This window comes from Trachurus japonicus, chromosome 7 (genome assembly GCF_045865225.1).
Source record: "Trachurus japonicus isolate A0001 chromosome 7, Traja_1.0".
Classification (NCBI taxonomy): domain Eukaryota; kingdom Metazoa; phylum Chordata; class Actinopteri; order Carangiformes; family Carangidae; genus Trachurus; species Trachurus japonicus.
In genome coordinates this window covers 34,809,170-34,829,751 of record NC_140913.1, presented here as the reverse complement: position 1 = coordinate 34,829,751, position 20,582 = coordinate 34,809,170, and the positions used below count along the sequence as shown (strand labels likewise).

Sequence of the window (20,582 nt, the reverse complement as noted above, 5' to 3'; positions counted from 1 at the left end):
ACATTAATTTGTATGTTGCAATGCTTGGGATTACAAAAGTCACACTAATAAAAACTGTTGTACTTTATGGTTAGTAATTATTTTGTTGGAAGCAGATTAACACACGATACATAGGCATTAAATAATAAAAGAAAACAGAATTGAATAATTTAAAAAGATTATGATGGGAAAATAAGTTCAGACAAGGGACGCAGTTGAATTATGGAAGACAATTACACATCTTATTTTCACAACATCGCTATGAAAAATTGTTTACTTCTGTTAAAGTTCATCTGCAGTTTGATCCACAGGGACAGAGCTGAGAGTTTAACAGAAACAGTTGAATTTGTTGGAGCAGCTTTCTAAGAGGAGCAGAATCTCTTCATTTCACAACCAGCGGTTGAGAGACACAAGGCCAGAACTGATGAGCAATGGAAACTCTCTCTGTTAGTCGTCCAATCACCTGCAGGCAGGTAACTGTACAATTAGAAAGGTAAAAAATGTAATGCTGCCATATAAAATTAAGATTGAAACAGAATCTTTATATCTTGCAGAATGCATCACCAAAGATTAGTGTAGGCCCTATAATGCACTACACCAGCAAAAATGGAAGTGAAAAAAAAAACCATGCACATCCTCGTAGCCCGATGCTGGGTGGGTGCTGGACCAAACAAACATGAAATGAAGATGAAAAAAGCTCTTTTAGGTGTTGCAGACTTTTTTCCATCTACACCAGCAAAAACACACAGTTATCTTCAGTGTCCAGTTCTGACTTTAAGTATGCTGAGTGTGCTGGTGTTTCTGTGTAAAACAAACATGAGAAGTGAGAGTGCATTTTGGAGGTTGGATTTCTTAACAGACTTCCTGTTCAAAATTATCTTGAATTTGAATCACATGCTGATGAACTTTTGTGATTAACACGCAACTATAACACCTACACATGCGCACAAGCAACATTTTATGATTTCTATCACTCCTCAGTGACAAACAATGAGCTGTTAAATGTGAATTCCTGCGTATTTGGAAGATTGTGTCTATTTAGCGTTTGGCAACAGCATCATGACAAGCACAATGAACACATCACACAACCAACTGATGATTTCAGTCACATTCTATGTTACTCCCCATGATACACAGCTGAATAAGCAGACTTGTAGAAGCAGCTGTTTCAGCTGTCTGTTGTGAAAATGGTCACTTTTGTTAAACTTTGTCCTCAATTTGAGTCACAGGCACAGAGGTGGGGTTTGACATCTGACGAGCTCGGTGGAGCAGCTGTCTGAGCTGAGCAGGAATTTCTTCATTTACATGGAGGTAAACCAGAGGGTTGAGAGCACTGTTCAGACACACAAGGCCACGACTTATCTGATGAGCTATGAAAACTCCATTAAACCATTCACGACATATCTTCTGTTTGTCCAGAACTCTTGACCAGATGGTGAGGTTCTTGAATACATGATAGGGGATGTAACACACAGAGAAGAGAAGAATCAAGATAAACAACAACTTCAAACCTTTTCTTTTCAGTTCCATATGAGTGTTATTTTTCCGGCAGAGAACTACAATCACATGTCCGTAGCAGCCCAGAGTGATGAGCAACGGGATACAAAACCCAGTCACTGTCCATCCAAGGCTGTATTTCAGGTAATCCTCAAGGTAGTCTTCACTGGTGGTATGGTAGCATTTTGGAACCTTTCCTCGTTCCTTGGTTTTGGGGTAGAACATGTCTGGAAGACTCTGAACAGCCACCAACAGCCAAACCACCATGGAGATAACCACAACACAATGAGTGAGTGACAGTTAATCTTCCCACCACTCTAACAGGATGGACAATAGCCAGGTACCTGAACACACTTATACAAGTGAGGAATCCAATGGTGCCATATAAATTCAGGTTGAAGCAGAATCTTGTTATCTTGCAGAATGCATCTCCAAAGATCCACGTACTCTTCTTCAAGTAGTACACCACCAGGAACGGGAGTGTGAGCAGGTACAAAATATCTGCAAGTCCAAGGTTGAGAACAAACACGTTGACGATCCCCAGCTTCTTCCAGTTCTGCAGCAAAGTCTTCAGTCCCCATCCATTAGCCACCAGACCAACGATGAACACTAAGATCAAAACAGGAGGAAGGAATTTGCCTGTAAAGTCAAAGCTGACACGAGGACAAGATGTGTTATTCATCGTCTTGTGGACGGCTCTCAGAGCAGTACTCGCTCTGAGTTTTCTGATGTTTTGTGTTGAAGTAAAGTGGTTTTGAGAAGTGGAAGTAAATTTTCTGTTGTTAGCAGATTTCATGGTCAGACTTCTCTTGCCTGTCAATCGCACAGCGATGAATCATGTGTGACAACACACAGCTGGTTGTTTCACAACATGTGTTCTTAAGTTGTTCTAACGCCCATGTAGGAGTCTGTGGATATTCTCATCATCCAGATCATTGTTATCTTTTCCCACTGATCTTCTTACTTACAAAGGACTTGTTGTGATGTTGTTGTGATGCCATGTAAAGCCCTTTGAGACAAACTGTTTGTAAAAACGGGCTATACAAATAAAATTGCCTTGCCTTTATTTGTAATTGGTTTGTCAAATGCTAATGATTAATGCACAATTCACTTCACCCTCATACAATCCTGGACAACAATTCTGTCCAGTTGAGTTTATGACACACCAAGAAAACGCAGCATGTACATTCAAAGAAGTTGCAATAAGATTATTGTGATTATCACTTATTTACATCTAGAGATGCTGCATCTACATATGAAGTACTGATATGACTGGTGACACATTGCACACTGTGTACTTCCTGTCCTGAACCAATAGCAGGAATGGACTTAGCACTGGACCTCAACCACAGACACTAAGTATCATATCATACACATCAGGATTCGTAAGACTTAATTTGACTTTTTCTGAAAATAGTTACGCAAACACACACATACACACAGGTCAAAATGTACAATTCATTTATTTGTTTATTTCGGGCATGTCAGTTAGATCAATCATCATCACACATCATCTTAGTTTAAATAATATAATACACATGGCCGAAAGGGAAAGCGGGAGAAGCAAAAGCTGATCTAGTCCCTGTCCCGCCCCCGTTACCCACAGAATACATTATCTTCATCACACTTTTTTCTTATGACATTTTGACATAACATGTTACAACAGCAGGTAGTAATACAGAGCTGCAGTCTAGCTCTAGACAGTCAAACAGACCACGTGTGTGTTTGCACATGTGTCCATATTAGTCCGTCCTGAGTGAACACAGTCTCGTCTTGTTGCCTGGCATGTCACAAAGTCACAAAGTGGTCCAATCAACAGAGATCAATTTCAGTGATTTGATTATTTGCTGGGATGGTGTGAGAGCCCTTTTATGCTATTTTTCTTTTATTCATCCATATCCTCTGTGGCTTTCGCCGTGCTTAACTTCGCCATATCCTACCGAGTTGTGGCCACGTCCGCTCGCATCCTTGCCACGTTCTCGCGAATTGCGGAGATGCCAGAGCGCATCCCAACCACAGCACTCCGAGCTGTGCCGTTGTCCGCCCTCACACTGGTCTGCTCAGCGGCGATCTTTCTCAGTTTCCGATGCTGCATGAACATTCCACATCCCAAGGCGAGCATTCCACTTGTCATGCCCGCGGGTATTTACACATCCTCAACATCCTCCACATCCAGTGTGGCAAGGCACACGACTCTCCACTTTTCCCATCCATCCAGGATGTATCCGGCCAGGAAGGTCCCGTCCGGGCATGAAGGTTCACCAGAAATATATATATACTTAAAATATAAAGCCAGACGGTAGACAGTCTAAAAACTGAGCTTTCTGAAATTAAACATTGCTATATTGATATACATCAACTACTATACATCATCACATGTTTACTTGTGTTAGATTTCTTCTGCAGTTTGAGCCACATGGCCCAGAATCAATGATGAACAGCTGACTGAACCACCTGAAGCAGTAGATGTTAAAGTTATTTGTTATGAAAATATCAATACTACAACCTTAATCAGAATAGCATTTATCGCCAAGTAGTTAATACACCTACAAGGAATTAGACAGGATGTATAATACAAAGAACAAGAAGGAAGTTAGCTAGTTAAATAAGTAAAAAGTACAACAACACAATAACTAACTAAAGAAGGTATAGTAAAACAATATGTCCAAAATATTTATAGAGAACTGTGCAGTGTGTACAAGAATGTGCAAGTGGAAATAGTTAAACTCTGTCCTCCTCGGTTTGAGCCACAGGTACAGAATCAGGATTTGACAGAAACTTCTGAGAGTTCAACATCTGACCAGCTCGTTGGAACAGCTGTCTGAGCTGAGCAGGAATTTCTTCATCCACATGGAGGTAAACCAGAGGGTTGAGAGCACTGTTCAGACACACAAGGCCACGACTCATCTGGAAAGTGATATAAACTCCATTACCCCAGTAATGGCATATGCCCTGTTCTTTCAGAACTCTTGACCACAGATTGAGGTTCTTGAATACATGATAGGGGATGTAACAGACAGAGAAGAGAAGAATCAAGATGAACAATAACTTCAAACTCCTCTGTTTCTGTACCTTGTCAGTTCTTTTCATTGTCCATAGAACTACAGCTGTGTGTCCGTAGCAGCCCAGTGTGATGAGGAATGGGATACAAAACCCAGTCACTGTCCATCCAAGGCTGTATTTCAGGTAATCCTCAGCATAGTTCTTACTAGTGGTTTCGTAGCATGCAGACTTGTTTCCTACCGTCTTAATATGGAACATGTCTGGAATACTCTGAACAGCCACCAACAGCCAAACCACGACAGAGATAACCACAGAGTGAGTGACAGTTAATCTTCCCATCACTCTAACAGGATGGACAATAGCCAGGTACCTGAACACACTTATACAAGTGAGGAATCCAATGCTGCCATATAAATTCAGGTTGAAGCAGAATCTTGTTATCTTGCAGAATGCTTCTCCAAAGATCCATATACTCTTCGTAATGTACACCACCAAGAGTGGAAGTGTGAGCAGGTACAAAATATCTGCAAGTCCAAGGTTGAGGACGAACACATTGACGATCCTCAGTTTCGTCCAGTTCTGGAACAAAGACTTCAGTCCCAATCCATTCGCCACCAGACCGATGATGAACACTAAGATTAAAACAGGAGGAAGGAATTTGCCTGTAAAGTCAAAGCTGACACGATCACAAGATGTGTTATTCATTGTGTTGTTGACAGCTGTAATAGTTCCTTCTTGTGAGGAGGGTGCAGACCTTTACTACTGACATGAACAGAAATGGGCGACTTCCTGCAACTGAGTTTTGCAGTCTTAAAATATATCCAGGAAATTACGCTGGTAAGCGAGGGTCAGTGCTGATTTGAGAAGCACGAGTCAGGCAGCCACAAAGATAGGCTGATCAAGTGAAGTGATGGTGACCAAGCTCACAGGCAGACAGGCAGGCAACAGACAGTAGGTAGCAGGAAGAAATCTGTCTGTAAAAGGCGAGCTGTTGTGAGGAAAAGATGTTTTATTAATTCTAAGTCCGCAATGAAGCACTATAAAAAATGAATCTTTGATGTAACTGAGGCTTCTTGCTCAAACTGGATCAAAGGACACATGGTCCATACAGCCACAAAACTACTGAATACTTCAGTAAGTCACACTATTGCAGTCAAAATGACAAATGTTATCTTCCAATACAGGAAACAACTGATGCTAATCAACCAATATGACATCAGGGTACAGCCAGGACTATCACCATGGTAACTGAAAGTTTCCCTTTTTTTGGGGGGGGGTGGGGTTATCATGCGATTTTGTAAATTAAGTTTATTTAGCACCTTCCACAGTTAAAAATAAAAGATTTCTCAACAACATCATCAGCACTCACATCTCATTGGTGATTTGCAATTGATGCTGCGGGCTCCTCAGTGTCGGAGATGTAAATATAGCGATTTGGGTTTGGTTAGGTCATGTGGGGTTGTGTGAGGAAGTCATGCAGCAGTGTGTTACCTGCAGGATGTTGAGTTCAGCCCATGACCAGTTCAGAGATGCAGCAGGGAACACTAACAGCACAGCATAGGAAGCAGCACAGGAGAAAAATGTTGTACCAGAGGAAAGTTGAATTACACCAGAAGATAATGCTCTGAAAATATTCTAGAAGAAGCGTGCATTTAAGCAGATTGGATTGTCCCAGTGAACTTCTTTTCAAAGTGTCTGAAATGTTTTTTTTCTGCTGACCCCCCACTACACAGTAGCACATCACCCTGCTGCTGTAACATGCTCGCTGTCGATCAAACTGCACAACAGGAAACACACTACGCAGGACAACCTCACAACTGTTCACACCAAATAAGTTCCTGTGTTTCATGATTCTTATCACCAAACAGCGAGACATCAAGAGCTGCGGTTTATCTTTTGCTGTTTATTTGGAAGATTTAATGGCATCAAGACAAACACAAAGAATGCAACACAAGACAGACTGGTACTTGACAAAGTACACCCCTACCTATGATGAACAGCTGAATGAAACACTTGGAGCAGCAGCAACAGCTGTTAAAGACATTTGTTAATAGTACAGTCTTAATCAGAATAGCATTTATTTCCAAGTAATGATTTCACCTACAAGGAATTGAAAACTATATATAGGACAAAGAAAAGAAGGAAGGGTAGTTAGGTAGTTAGGCTAGCAGTAGTGGTTAAGTGTGTAAAAGTCCAAAATGACAATAAGAACTAACCATAAATAAAGACAAAATAAAGAAGGTACAGTAAAACAATGTCAACAATATTTATGGAGAACTCTGCAGTATGTACAAACATGTGCAAGTGGAAATAGTTAAACTTTGTCCTCCTCAGTTCGAGCCACAGGTGCCGAGTCATGATTTGACAGAAACTTCTGATAATTGAACATCTGGCCAGCTCGCTGGAGCAGCTGTCTGAGCTGAGCAGGAGTTACTTCAGTCACATGGAGGTAAACCAGAGGGTTGAGAGCACTGTTCAGACACACAAGGCCACGACTTATCTGATGAGCTATGTAAACTCCATCAGACCATTCACAGCATATTTTCTTTTTTTTCAGAACTCTTGACCAGAGATTGAGGTTCTTGAATACATGATAGGGGATGTAACACACAGAGAAGAGAAGAATCACAATCAACAATAACTTTAAACTCCTCTGTTTCTGTACTTTGTCAATTCTTTTCATTGTCCATAGAACTACAGCTGTGTGTCCGTAGCAGCCCAGAGTGATGAGCAATGGGATACAAAACCCAGTCACTGTCCATCCAAGGCTGTATTTCAGGTAATCCTCAACATAGACTTTACTGGTGGTCTCGTAGCATTTTTCAGTCTTGTGTATAAATGTCTTTTTGTAAAACATGTCTGGAAGACTCTGAACAGCCACCGACAGCCAAACCAAAGCAGAGATAACCACAGAGTGAGTGACAGTTAATCTTCCCACCACTCTAACAGGATGGACAATAGCCAGGTACCTGAACACACTTATACAAGTGAGGAATCCAATGCTGCCATATAAATTCAGGTTGAAGCAGAATCTTGTTATCTTGCAGAATACATCTCCAAAGATCCACGTACTCTTCTTATAGTAGTACACCACCAGGAATGGAAGTGTGAGCAGGTACAAAATATCTGCAAGTCCAAGGTTGAGGACGAACACATTGACGATCCTCAGTTTCTTCCAGTTCTGGAACAAAGACTTCAGTCCCAATCCATTCGCCACCAGACCAACGATGAACACTAGAAGGTAAACAGGAGGAAGGAATTCGCCTGTAAAGCCAAAGCTGACACGAGGACAAGATGTGTTATTCATTGTGTTGTTGACAGTGCAGTTTCTTCTTGTGGAGAGGATGCAGACCTTTACTACCGACAGGAACAGAGATGGTTGACTCTGACAAGACTTCCCCTTAAGAGCTGCATCTGAGTTTTTGCATCTTAATGTAAATCCAGGAAATGACGTAGGTAAACTGGGGTCCCGGCTGATTTAAGAAGCATGAGTACAGCAGACACACAGACCGGCTGGTTAAGTGATGTCACCGAGCCAATCAGCGTCACCGCTGTGATTGACACAGCACGTTGGCCAATCAGGGACCGACTGGTGCAAAGCCCCGTCACTACACCAACTTGCTGATTGGCTGAATGGGGTTGTCTGTCAACGCTACTACTCCCGCCCAGCTCCCGCCCACCCCAAACGCTTACAACGGGGATGAGGCCAGGCTCTCCCTCAGAAATGAAATGAATTGCATTTCCGGGAGCAGCTGGTTTACGAGGCTAGGTAGTAAGTAGAAGCAAGTAATGTGTCTGTAATGGCAGTCCTGATGTGTGGAAGAGATATTTCATTAATTCTAAGTCTGAAATAAAGCTTATCCCTCAGACAGAATTTTATCAAGAGAGAATGTTTGATGTAACTGAGGCTTCCTGATCAAACTGGGTCAGAGGGCATATGGTCCATGTGTTCATAAAACTATTGAATACTTCAGTAAGTCACACGATCGCAGCCAAAATGACGCATTTTATCTTCCCGTACAGGAAACAACTGATGCTAATCAACCAATATAAGAACAGTGTTTCCCCTACAATTGTACAGCCCCCGCCAGGCCAGACAGCGAGACATCATGAGCTGTGGTTTATCATTTGCTGTTTATTTGGAAGATTTAACAGCACCAAGACAAACACAAAGAATGCAACACAAGACAGATACTTGACAAAGTACACCACTACCTATGATGAACAGCTGAATGAAACACTTGTAACAACAGCTGTTAAAGCTATTTGTTATGAAAATATCAATACTCCCATCTTAATCAGAATCTGAACAACATTTATTTCCAAGTAGTTATTACGCCTGCAAGGAATTTAACATGACATATAGTACAAAGAAAAGAAGGTAGGGTAGTTAAATAAGTAAAAGTATAAAAATATAATAAAATAAAGACAAAATAAAGAAGGTAATAGAAAAACAATATGTCCACAATATTTTTACAGACCTGAACAGTACAAGTATGTGCAAGTGGAAATAGTTAAACTCTGTCCTCCTCGGTTTGAACCACGGGTACCGAGTCATGATTTGACAGAAATTTCTGACAGTTCAACATCTGGCCAGCTCGTTGGAGCAGCTGTCTGAGCTGAGCAGGAGTTACTTCAGTCACATGGAGGTAAACCAGAGGGTTGAGAGCACTGTTCAGACACACAAGGCCACGACTTATCTGATGAGCTGTGTGAACTCTGTGAGTCCATTCAGGGCATATCTTCTGTTTCTCCAGAACTCTTGACCAGAGGGTGAAGTTCTTGAATACATGATAGGGGATGTAACAGACAGAGAAGAGAAGAATCAAGATCAACAACAACTTCAGACTTCTTTGTTTTATTTCTTTGTGAATCTTATTTTTCCAGCAGAGAACGACAATCACATGTCCGTAGCAGCCCAGAGTGATGAGCAACGGGATACAAAACCCAGTCACTGTCCATCCAAGGCTGTATTTCAGGTAATCCTCAAGGTAGTCTTCACTGGTGGTTTGGTAGCACGTTGGAACCTTTTCTCTATCCTCTATTTTGGTGTAGAACATGTCTGGAAGACTCTGAACAGCCACCAACAGCCAAACCACGATGGAGATAACCACAGAGTGAGTCACAGTTAATCTTCCCACCACCACTCTAACAGGATGGACAATAGCCAGGTACCTGAACACACTCATACAAGTGAGGAATCCAATGCTGCCATATAAATTCAGGTTGAAGCAGAATCTTGTTATCTTGCAGAATACATCTCCAAAGATCCACGTACTCTTCTTCAAGTAGTACACCACCAGGAACGGGAGTGTGAGCAGGTACAAAATATCTGCAAATCCGAGGTTGAGAACAAACACGTTGACAATCTTCAGTTTCGTCCAGTTCTGGAACAAAGTCTTCAGTCCCCATCCATTAGCCACCAGACCAACGAAGAATACCAAGAGGTAAGCAGAAGGAAGGAATTTGTGCTCATAGCCAATGCTGATTCCAGGACAGGTTTTATTCATTCTGTCTTCTAAAAATATGTTTGTGTAAACTGTTTCCTCTGTGACTTTCTTTTGAAGACAATTTCCTGTCTGAATGTCTATCAACCACTACTCATTATCTCATTTCATTCAGTTTAGGGGGTGTGGTTTGCTGCCTTGAACCTTTTCTTAAACCTGCAAAGGCAGCAACATAAGTGATCCCTCAGATTTCAGATTTATTTATTTTTTTAAAAATGGGAACAGTTCATATTGATGAACATTGACATGTAAATATGTGGGATTGTAGCCAAGTGGCTAATTTCCATCCCCAGTCCCATTGGCAGGTTGATGTTAGACATAAAAAAACAATGACCCTCAACATACAACATACTGATCTGTTTGAAAATACTGCTGTTTTCTTTTTTTAATGCTTTATCTTTTTTTATTTCAAGCTAGAAAAACAGTCTTAAAGCAACTCTTAACTACTTTCTGGCATTTTCACACAGCACAAAAATTTGAAAATCAACAACCACCTCCACCTCCCTCCAAAATCCCACCCATCTCTTCTCCTTACTCATCGCATTTTCGGCAACCTTTCCAGTGTGTTTATCGCATCACTGGCCGGATTTACTAAAGGTTTGCGTGTATTAAAACGTGTGCAAACGTGATTGCACGCGCAAACACATGTGGAACCTGATCTACTAACCGGACGCACCGAGGATTGCGTCTCTCACACGGGCAGAATAGCACGTGCGATCCATTTAGCGTGTTTGCCTTGATGAATATGTAAATATGGGCGTTTCAGCCAGAACGTGCAGAATACTGGGAGGAGTAGATGCAAATCGATTTATTTAGCGCGTGCAATGTGATTTACCAAACCAGGAAGAGATTGCGGTGGCTGTTTTTGCGTCTTTATTCACCACGTCTGAAAACCATGTACTAACTGATACAACTTTGCCAAAACGTATGCGTTTATTGATTTGATACCTGTCAGAGCCCTGTGATCTTACATCTCTGCATTTCCTCACGTCTGGGTAATTCTGTAACAGTTTTTCAGCCGTGTTAAAAGTCATTTACGCGCCGTTACGCACGGGGCACGTCTGTCCTGCAGTGCGCTCCTCTCCTCTCCTTTCCTCTCCTCTCCAGTACCTGGCTGCTCAGCTCCGTCTCTCAGTCCCGGTCCCGGACTGAGACACGTCACCGCTGCCTTCACCCGTCTTTGATCCCTCTGGTCAGTGGTCAGAGCGTTTAGATCCATGTGTCCCACCTGAGCTCTCTATTAATCCGCTGGATCATGGGCGGCACACACACACACATATTATAGGTGTGTGATTGTCGCTGCAGCTGCTGCCTGTTCGTCACTATATGACGAGTTGGGCCCTGTAGCGATTTGTGTTTATTTATCTAAACAGAGCGCGAGAGAGATGAACACACATGCTGCATTGTATGCATCGGATCAAATGTCATTCTGTCCCTTTGTCCGTCCAGCTCTCTGTCCACTCTCTCTATGGCGGAAGCGATTACCACGCGCAAAACCCTCATTTACATATTGCGGTTTGCACGTGTTTTCATTTAGCGGGTTACTCTTAGTAGATCACCTGTTTTGCGTGCACTAACCAAACTCGCAATATTATAGCGGGCGCAAACAATATAGCGCCCTCTATCTGGGATCTTAGTAAATCCGGCCCCATGTTCGTATTACAATGACTATGATAATGTGATTAATCAGTCAGTCCTAATTTGTATAAACATTCACTCTCGGAGGCGTTATCATGATGACCTAAGTGACCACATTGTACAGAATAGTGATGTTATGACGGGGTCATGCCTATGTTCCCACAGCCCTATGTTCCCTCAGCCCTATGTTCCCTCATTTCTAACTTTTGTTGTCACTGAAAATTAGGCCCTATGTTCCCTCAGCCCTTTGGTCCCACCATTGGTTGGGTTTAGGCAATGAAGAAAGGAGTTGGTTAAGTTTAGTAAAAAGACCAGGTAGAGGCTAGACAGGCCAGATAGGTAGAGTCCAGATAGGTAGAGAGAGTCCAGAGGGAACATAGGGCTGAGGGAACATAGGGCTGTGGGAACACAGGCACGCTCCCGTTATGACAACCTCACGTCTCCTCAAAACAAATAAGCTCCAGTATTTAATGATTCTTATCACCGAACAGCGAGACATGAGCTGTGGGTTATCTGATTATACTGTTTATTTGGAGGATTTCAACGATTCAAGACAAACACAAAAACTGCAAAACAAGCCAGACTGAGAATTTCATTGACAATGTCGACTACTAACTATGATGAACAGCTGACTGAAACACGACAGCAGCTATAAAAGCTATTTATTATGGAAATATTAATACTTCAATTTTAATTTTAACATAAGGTCTAGTACAAAGAAATTAAGGAAGGATAGTTTAATGACTAAAAGTACAAAAACGCTATAACAACTAATTACAAATGAAGAAAAAAAGAAGGTATAATAAAATAATGTCCACAATATGTGTAGAGAACTGTACAGTATGTAAGTGGAAATGGTTAAACTCCGTCCTCCTCAGTTTGAGCCACAGGTACAGAGTCATGATTTGACAGAAACTTCTGACAGTTAAACATCTGGCCAGCTCGTTGGAGCAGCTGTCTGAGCTGAGGAGTTACTTCAGTCACATGGAGGTAAACCAGAGGGTTGAGAGCACTGTTCAGACACACAAGGCCACGACTTATCTGATGAGCTATGTGAACTCCATGAGACCCTTCACGGCATATTCTCTGTTTTTTCAGAACTCTTGACCAGAGGGTGAAGTTCTTGAATACATGATAGGGGATGTAACACACAGAGAAGAGAAGAATCAAGATGAACAACAACTTCAGACTTCTTTGTCTCAGTTCCTTGTGAATCGTATTTTTCCGGCAGAGAACGACAATCACATGTCCGTAGCAGCCCAGAGTGATGAGCAATGGGATACAAAACCCAGTCACTGTCCATCCAAGGCTGTATTTCAGGTAATCCTCAAGGTAGTCATCAGTGGTGGTATGGTAGCATTTTGAAAACTTTCCTCTTCGCTTGATTTTGGGGTAGAACATGTCTGGAAGACTCTGAACAGCCACCGACAACCAAACCACGATGGAGATAACCACAGAGTGAGTGACAGTTATTCTTCCATTTACTCTCATTGGATGAACAATAGCCAGGTACCTGTAAACACTTATACAAGTGAGGAATCCAATGCTGCCATATAAATTCAGGTTGAAGCAGAATCTTGTTATCTTGCAGAATACAACTCCAAAGATCCACGTACTCTTCTTATAGTAGTACACCACCAGGAACGGGAGCGTGGGCAGATACAAGATATTTGCAAGTCCAAGGTTGAGAACAAACACGTTGACGATCCCCAGTTTCTTCCAGTTCTGCAGCAAAGTCTTCAGTCCCCATCCATTAGCCACCAGACCAACGATAAGAACCAGCAGGTAAACAGAAGGAAGGAATTTATGCTCAAAGCCAATGCTGATTCTATGACAGGTGATATTCATTCTGTCTTCTGAAAAGATGTTCGTGTAAACTGTTTCCTCTGTGAATGATCTGGCATATGAGACGTAAAGAAGAACATAGCCTCATATTTGTTCAATTTCCTGTTTGAAACTGTGCCACCCTGAATGCACTGAGGTTACACTGTAGTCCACCTCTACATGTGCATTTTCTTACTTGTGCACAACCACCACTCTTTCTCACAACTGTTTTAGGGAGTGTGGTTTGCTGTTTTGTACCTTTTGTTATTCATATTTTTTGCCTTTAAAGCCGACGTTATAACAGATTTGCTCCATTGCACCTCACCAAGAAATGCAAAATTCACTCATCTGTACTGTTTGTGTCAATTCAGCTCAGTTGGAAAGCAGCAAATGGGAAGGTAAGAGTCTCCCTCTGGTGGCAGAGCCACTTCAGAGAGAAAACACTCTCCAGGCCTCTCTGATCATAGACCTATTTAGACCTACATCATGTTCCAGGCCAACATAAGTAATTCATAAATATATTCCTTATTGCAAAAGAGAAAAAGATAGGTGAAAATCCTGGAAAAAAGTAAATTATTGAAGCTTTAGCAAGTCCAAAGTTTTTCACATGTGTGACAGTGAAACATGGTTTTCTTTCTGTGAATGATCTTGATGCATGTAAGAGAAATGAGAACACCAGTTTGGGTGTTTGTCAGTTCTAAAACCAAACAGATGTGGTCTCTAAATGCAGCAGTGAAGTACTACACTAATATTCTGATGTGTAGCTTCAGTGAGGTGTATTTGCTAAAGAACTAGGTGATGAGCAAACATTTTAATAATGGTATTTAACCACTAATGGTCCATACTGAAATATCTCAAGAACTATAGATGCATTGCCATTAAAGCAGAAGTCAGCGATCCGGTGGTTTTGTCTAACTTCCTGTCAGCAGATGGAGTTAGCAGTCCCCGCCCTCGTCCCTACATCACCACATTCAGGCGCATCCCTTGGCTGTACACACAGAGAGGACTGTCCCTTTATGCCGTTCTCTCTCCTCATTGGATAAAGGTTGTAGGATACCGCAAAGTTTTCTCCTCGGCTCAGAGCAGAGCAGAGTGACTGACAGACCCGTGTTTCAGACCAAACACTCTATAGAAGTGATTGCTGTCGGAAGATATAACTTTTTAAGACTATTAACACAAACATTCTGCACACTTCTGCTTTAACTTTTCTCCTGATCATCTTGGTCCTCAGGTAATACCATGACTTTTTATCTAGAATCAACAGAAGGACAGCGTTTTCACAAATCCTGTGAAAGATCTCAACAGCTGGATGGATTTGGACAATATTTGGACAAACATTCATGATTTTCAGAGTATCATGATGACTTAAGTGCCTACACTGTACCAAATAGTAATGCATGAAAACCTCACATCTCCTCACACCAAATAAACTGCTGTACAACCCGATTCTTTTCACCAAACAGTGAGACTTCATGAGCTGTGGTTTTTCTCTTACTGCTAATCTAAAAGATTTAACAGCATCAAGACAAACACAAAAATTGCACCCAAAAAAAGACGCACTGAGCATTTCATTGACACTGTCGACCACTAAATATGATGAACAGCTGATTGAAACACTTGTAGCAGTAGCTGTTAATGCTATTTGTTATTATATCAATACTACAATCTTAATCAGAGTAGAATTTATTGCCAAGGAATTAGATATTATGTATTAAAGACCAAGAAGGAAGGCTAGTTAAATACGTAAAAAGTACAACAATACAATAACTAACTATAGAGACAAAATAAAAAAGGTATACTAAAACAATATCCACAATAGAGAACAGTGCACTATGTACAAGTATGTGCAAGTAGAAATAGTTAAACGCTGTCCTCCTCAGTTTGAGCCACAGGTACCGAGTCATGATTTGACAGAAACTTCTGACAGTTAAACATCTGGCCAGCTCGTTGGAGCAGCTGTCTGAGCTGAGCAGGAGTTACTTCAGTCACATGGAGGTAAACCAGAGGGTTGAGAGCACTGTTCAGACACACAAGGCCACGACTTATCTGATGAGCTATGTAAACTCCATGAGACCCTTCACGGCATATTCTCTGTTTTTTCAGAACTCTTGACCAGAGGGTGAAGTTCTTGAATACATGATAGGGGATGTAACACACAGAGAAGAGAAGAATCAAGATGAACAACAACTTCAGACTTCTTTGTCTCAGTTCCTTGTGAATCGTATTTTTCCGGCAGAGAACGACAATCACATGTCCGTAGCAGCCCAGAGTGATGAGCAACGGGATACAAAACCCAGTCACTGTCCATCCAAGGCTGTATTTCAGGTAATCCTCAAGGTAGTCTTCACTGGTGGTATGGTAGCATTTTGAAACGTTAAACTTTCCTCTTTGCCTGGTTTTGGGGTAGAACATGTCTGGAAGACTCTGAACAGCCACCGACAACCAAACCACGATGGAGATAACCACAGAGTGAGTGACAGTTATTCTTCCATTTACTCTCATTGGATGAACAATAGCCAGGTACCTGTAAACACTTATACAAGTGAGGAATCCAATGCTGCCATATAAATTCAGGTTGAAGCAGAATCTTGTTATCTTGCAGAATACAACTCCAAAGATCCACGTACTCTTCTTATAGTAGTACACCACCAGGAACGGGAGCGTGGGCAGATACAAGATATTTGCAAGTCCAAGGTTGAGAACAAACATGTTGACGATCCCCAGTTTCTTCCAGTTCTGCAGCAAAGTCTTCAGTCCCCATCCATTAGCCACCAGACCAACGATAAGAACCAGCAGGTAAACAGAAGGAAGGAATTTATGCTCAAAGCCAATGCTGATTCTATGACAGGTGATATTCATTCTGTCTTCTGAAAAGATGTTCGTGTAAACTGTTTCCTCTGTGAATGATCTGGCATATGAGACGTAAAGAAGAACATAGCTGGGTATTTGTGCAAAGACGATTTCCTGTTTGAAACTGGGTCGCACTTAACTCAGAATTGAGGTTACACTGTAGTCCACCTCTACACGTGCATACACTTGTGCACAACCACCACTCTTTCTCACAACTGGTTTAGGGAGTGTGGTTTACTGTTTTGTACCTTTTGTTATTCATATTTTTTACTTTCAAACTCAACATTATAACAGATTTGCTCCATTGCACCTCACCAAGAAATGCAAAATTCACTCATCTGTACTGTTTGTGTCAATTCAGCTCAGTTGGAAAGCAGCAAATGGGAAGGTAAGAGTCTCCCTCTGGTGGCAGAGCCACTTCAGCCTCTTTGGATCATAGACCTATTTTTAATTGTTTTTGGCAGGTCTACATCATGTTCCAGGCCAACATAAGCAATTCATAATAATATTCTTTATTGCAAAAGAGAAAAACATAGGTGAAGCTCCTGCCTGCAAGTTATTCTTGAGGCTTTAGCAAGTCCAAAGTTTTTCACATGTGTGACAGTGAAACATGGTTTTCTTTCTGACCTTGATGAATGTGAGAGAAATGAGAACACCAGTTTGGGTGTTTGTCAGTGCTAAAACCAAACAGATGTGGTCTCTAAATGCAGCAGTTAAGTACTACACTAACATTTTGATGTGTAGGTAATGTGTTAGTGAGGTGTATTTGGTGAGACAACTATGAGCAAAAATTTTAATGATGGTATTTGACCACTAATGGTCCAGACTGAACTATCTCAAGAACTATTAGATGCATTGCCATTACATTTCCTCCTGACATTCATGGTCCTCAGATAATAATACCCTCACTTTTTATCAAGCATCAACAGAAAGAGTTTTCACAATTCCTGTGAAAGTTGTCAGTAGCAGGATGGATTTGGACAATATTTTGTAGCATTCCTTATTCTCAGAGACAATATGGTTAGGGTTAGGACTATAGAAGACTTAACTAATCAGGACAAAAGTGGTTTATAAACATTTTAATTTGTTTCTACTTTAGGGCAGTAGAGCAAGCTATATTCAGTAGTGATGCATAACCACTAAACTGTAATGGCAGACATTTTAACTAACAATTGCCCACAAGATGAGTGTAAAAGTTGTAATTCTGATCAGACTTAAATTACAGTTTTATGTTGTATGGCAGGATTGATAATGGAAAGACTGGTAATTATGTCCATAATGATGATTACATGATGATATATGTTTAACTGTATATTTCCTGTATTTTCCTGTTTCACATATCAGTATTAAAAGTCACAGTATGTCATCGTTAATTTAATGAGGCAAATTAGAGTAATGTGGAAATTATGTTAAGTTTGAAAATGTTTAATGACAGGAATTACTTCTATTTGGTTTAAATAAATTAAAATCTTTATAAGTATTTATTTAGTTGATTTGATTGATGTCTTGATCTGCTACAGTAGGTGATGTTGTTTTTGTCTGGCAGGAGAATCTAAGTTGGATTATGATTGTTTTGATGACTTTCATGCCTGTTTTCTGATGTTGTAGATACAAATAATAGTATGTTATTGACAGATGCAATTGTTTGAAGTCAGAATATATTATTAATATGTGCAAGTGAAGTATTCAGGTTTGGCCTGGGTGGATTCTCCTGGTGAATGTACAGCCACCGGTAACGTCAGACTGCAGCCTCCTCTCTGTACCGATACGTGACCCCGACAGTGCGACATCCTCTCGGGCGCTGCACCTCATCACTGCCACTAGATGTCGCACTGAGCCAGCAGCATCTCACACCAAAACAACCGCTTCCATGGCCACACAGCATCCAGCCACAGTCTTCCCTCCATTCACCTCCCAGCCACAGTCAGCAGTGGTATGAAGCTCAGGGAAACACAACAACAACACAGCATCAGCAGCAGCAGCAGCAGCAACAACTCCTATGGGACGGGGTCCGTTTCACAAAGCAGGTTTAGTGAAAACTCTGAGTGTGTTAACCCTGAAATGAGGCAAACTCTGGGTTTCCTGTCTCAGAGTAGATCAACTCAGAGCTCAGGATTAGACTCAGAGTTTGTTGAACCTTTGTGAAACGGACCTGAGATGGAAATGAGCCGTACAGCTACAATCTCTTTTAAATGTTCATTAATAGCCTATGCATTGTCCCATTTCTTAAATAAATAAACTTGAAACTTGAACAACAACAACACAGTAACACCACCACCACCGCCTCAGCCGTTAGCACTAACTGCTAGCTAGCACTGCCGTGATGTGCTAACCATAACAGTTAGCCAGGTAGTAACCATAGCAACATTAGCCGCAGAGCTAGCAGCTGTTGGCTAACGTTACGTCGCTAATGGCAACAGACATGTTACACGGTGTATTTCTATGTAATAACTTACTGAGGGAGGAGAGGGAGGCTGAGGGAGGCTGGGGGGTCAGACTGGAGCTCCTGGGCCGCCTGTAGTCCGCTCCGTCCGGGCAGAAGCTCTGGAAACCTCTCGGTGTTTAGAAGCTCCACAAGCTGGAGCTCCTCATGGCCAGTCAGTCCAGCTTCCTCCGGTCTAATCTCGGTCTTCATCTGAGGACCCTCTTCTTTTCTTTCTTTTTTTCCATTATCATCCTGTCTTTAGTGGAGGAATGTGCAAGATAACCAATCACATGGAGGCAGCTACCTGTCCCTGTGCTATTTTACCTTCTTCTTCTCCTCCTTTTTGTTGTTTTTTTTGGCGGGCGGCAACAGGTGCATTACCGCCACCCTGTGTCCGCCATTTTACCTGCGCGCGGTCTGTCTGTTTTTTTTTTTTTTTTTTCTAAAAGCTTTATTGACTCAGTATATTGCAATATAAATCAATACAACAACAACCGCCACCAGGGGGTAAAACGTTGTAAAGAGTAGCCTTCATAAATTCAAAGCCCTGATAGCTTTCATATTGATATATTTTTTTAAATAATTTTGTTTGACTTCATTTTCAAAGATGTGAAAGAGTGGTTTTTGATTTGTGTAACATATGCCATTTGGCTAATAAGATTGATGATATAGAATTGTTTTTCTTTTGCAGATGGATTGTCAGTGAAGCCAGACAATAGGCCTATATGTTCAAAGCCCAGGGAAAAATGAGGTTCAATCGACAAAGAAATCAGGTTGCAAATATCTTTCCATAATTTGGGGGAGAAAGGGGCGGTCTGTCTTTACAGGTGGGAAGGGACGGTTAAGGAGGGACTCAGGTGCACTGATAGGCACTAACACCCGCACACCTCCGCCCAGGATGCCAAAAGAAAATAGGTCTTCCTTTACTTATTCAGATTTCAGAACTTTATTGTCATTGTCAAGTGCAGCAGTGCAAAGTGCAGGGCATTGGAAGCAAAAAGTGCATATAAAAACATAAAAACATAGGCTACAACCTACATAAAACACAACTGTTTCACATCATTCAAAAGAGATTCTTAGCCTACTATAAAATATTGCACTGTGGTGGTAAAATCTGTGGCAATAAATAAATACTTTTTGGTAAACGGTTCAGTAGCAATGGAGGTTAGGCTACTGTGTATTCATGTGTGAGTTCAGCAGGGCTATGGCTTCAGGGATGAATCGATTTTTGTGTCTGTTTGTTCTTGATTATTATTATTATCATCTCCCAGAGGCCAGGAGGTTGAACAGATGACGGTTGTATTATAAACCTTTTATCTTTTTCTAATTTGTAACGATGTAATTCCTCTTCAGACTGTGTTTGATGAGTGTTTTTGTTGTTATCATTATTATTAGGAATAAACAACATCTTCTAAAAAAATATATATATACATGTTACTTCTGTTGCATTCATGGGACCTTGCAAAGTCTCTCTAGTAGTTTTTTTAAATTTTATTTATGAATATTTCACTGATATATTTTACAGTTATCAAATTATGAAAACTAACTCTTGTTTTACCTGACCAAACAATCTGTAATTTAGCTGGTAGTTTTGACTGTCTATTTCCTATTTTATTTTATTTTTACCAGTTTGTACTAATCTTTAAACATTCTGTTTATTCTCCACCACTGACTTAGTAAGCTGAGCTTTAGGCTGAGTGAATTTTTGTGTCTGTCACAGATCTTGAGCAGTCCTGGGCAGCTGCACTTTGCAGACAGAATTAAACCTCTAAACACAAAAGAGATACATGATCATCGCTGCAAAGGTGGGAATGCACTTTGTTTTTCTGAGTTCACGCTTTCACTTCAGCTTCCTGTGG

General features: G+C 41.2%; 5 protein-coding genes and 1 pseudogene across 6 annotated transcripts in view; all 6 read right to left on the bottom strand.

Moving 5' to 3' along the window:
• Nucleotides 1-2,196, bottom strand: part of LOC146985221 (P2Y purinoceptor 1-like) — a 254,253-nt pseudogene extending 252,057 nt beyond the window's left edge. Inside the window, exon 1 of the transcript XR_015036226.1 lies at nucleotides 1,213-2,196. The product of XR_015036226.1 is annotated as a P2Y purinoceptor 1-like (transcript). The remainder of the gene's footprint in view (nucleotides 1-1,212) is intronic.
• A 2,001-nt stretch (nucleotides 2,197-4,197) lies between these two features.
• Nucleotides 4,198-5,213, bottom strand: LOC146985220 (P2Y purinoceptor 1-like). Its single transcript, XM_085782963.1, has one exon. The coding sequence runs from the start codon at nucleotides 5,182-5,184 to the stop codon at nucleotides 4,198-4,200; it is 987 nt and encodes a 328-aa protein (XP_085639089.1). The 5' UTR covers nucleotides 5,185-5,213.
• A 1,580-nt stretch (nucleotides 5,214-6,793) lies between these two features.
• Nucleotides 6,794-7,794, bottom strand: LOC146985219 (P2Y purinoceptor 1-like). The gene has a single exon (XM_085782962.1). It carries the CDS (start codon nucleotides 7,784-7,786, stop codon nucleotides 6,794-6,796), a length of 993 nt encoding a protein of 330 aa, XP_085639088.1. The 5' UTR covers nucleotides 7,787-7,794.
• Nucleotides 7,795-8,993: 1,199 nt separating this feature from the next.
• Nucleotides 8,994-10,078, bottom strand: LOC146985218 (P2Y purinoceptor 1-like). Its single transcript, XM_085783184.1, has one exon. It carries the CDS (start codon nucleotides 9,987-9,989, stop codon nucleotides 8,994-8,996), a length of 996 nt encoding a protein of 331 aa, XP_085639310.1. The 5' UTR covers nucleotides 9,990-10,078.
• A 2,404-nt stretch (nucleotides 10,079-12,482) lies between these two features.
• Nucleotides 12,483-13,544, bottom strand: LOC146985217 (P2Y purinoceptor 1-like). The gene has a single exon (XM_085783249.1). It carries the CDS (start codon nucleotides 13,470-13,472, stop codon nucleotides 12,483-12,485), a length of 990 nt encoding a protein of 329 aa, XP_085639375.1. The 5' UTR covers nucleotides 13,473-13,544.
• Nucleotides 13,545-15,248: 1,704 nt separating this feature from the next.
• Nucleotides 15,249-16,372, bottom strand: LOC146985216 (P2Y purinoceptor 1-like). The gene has a single exon (XM_085783183.1). It carries the CDS (start codon nucleotides 16,305-16,307, stop codon nucleotides 15,309-15,311), a length of 999 nt encoding a protein of 332 aa, XP_085639309.1. The 5' UTR covers nucleotides 16,308-16,372; the 3' UTR covers nucleotides 15,249-15,308.
• Between the last annotated feature and the right edge of the window lie 4,210 nt (nucleotides 16,373-20,582).

What these genes read in the sequence shown, in the direction of transcription:
- LOC146985220 (XM_085782963.1), bottom strand. Translation starts at nt 5,184, where the DNA reads ATGAATAACACATCTTGTGATCGTGTCAGCTTTGACTTTACAGGCAAA.
- LOC146985217 (XM_085783249.1), bottom strand. Translation starts at nt 13,472, where the DNA reads ATGAATATCACCTGTCATAGAATCAGCATTGGCTTTGAGCATAAATTC.
- LOC146985218 (XM_085783184.1), bottom strand. Translation starts at nt 9,989, where the DNA reads ATGAATAAAACCTGTCCTGGAATCAGCATTGGCTATGAGCACAAATTC.
- LOC146985219 (XM_085782962.1), bottom strand. Translation starts at nt 7,786, where the DNA reads ATGAATAACACATCTTGTCCTCGTGTCAGCTTTGGCTTTACAGGCGAA.
- LOC146985216 (XM_085783183.1), bottom strand. Translation starts at nt 16,307, where the DNA reads ATGAATATCACCTGTCATAGAATCAGCATTGGCTTTGAGCATAAATTC.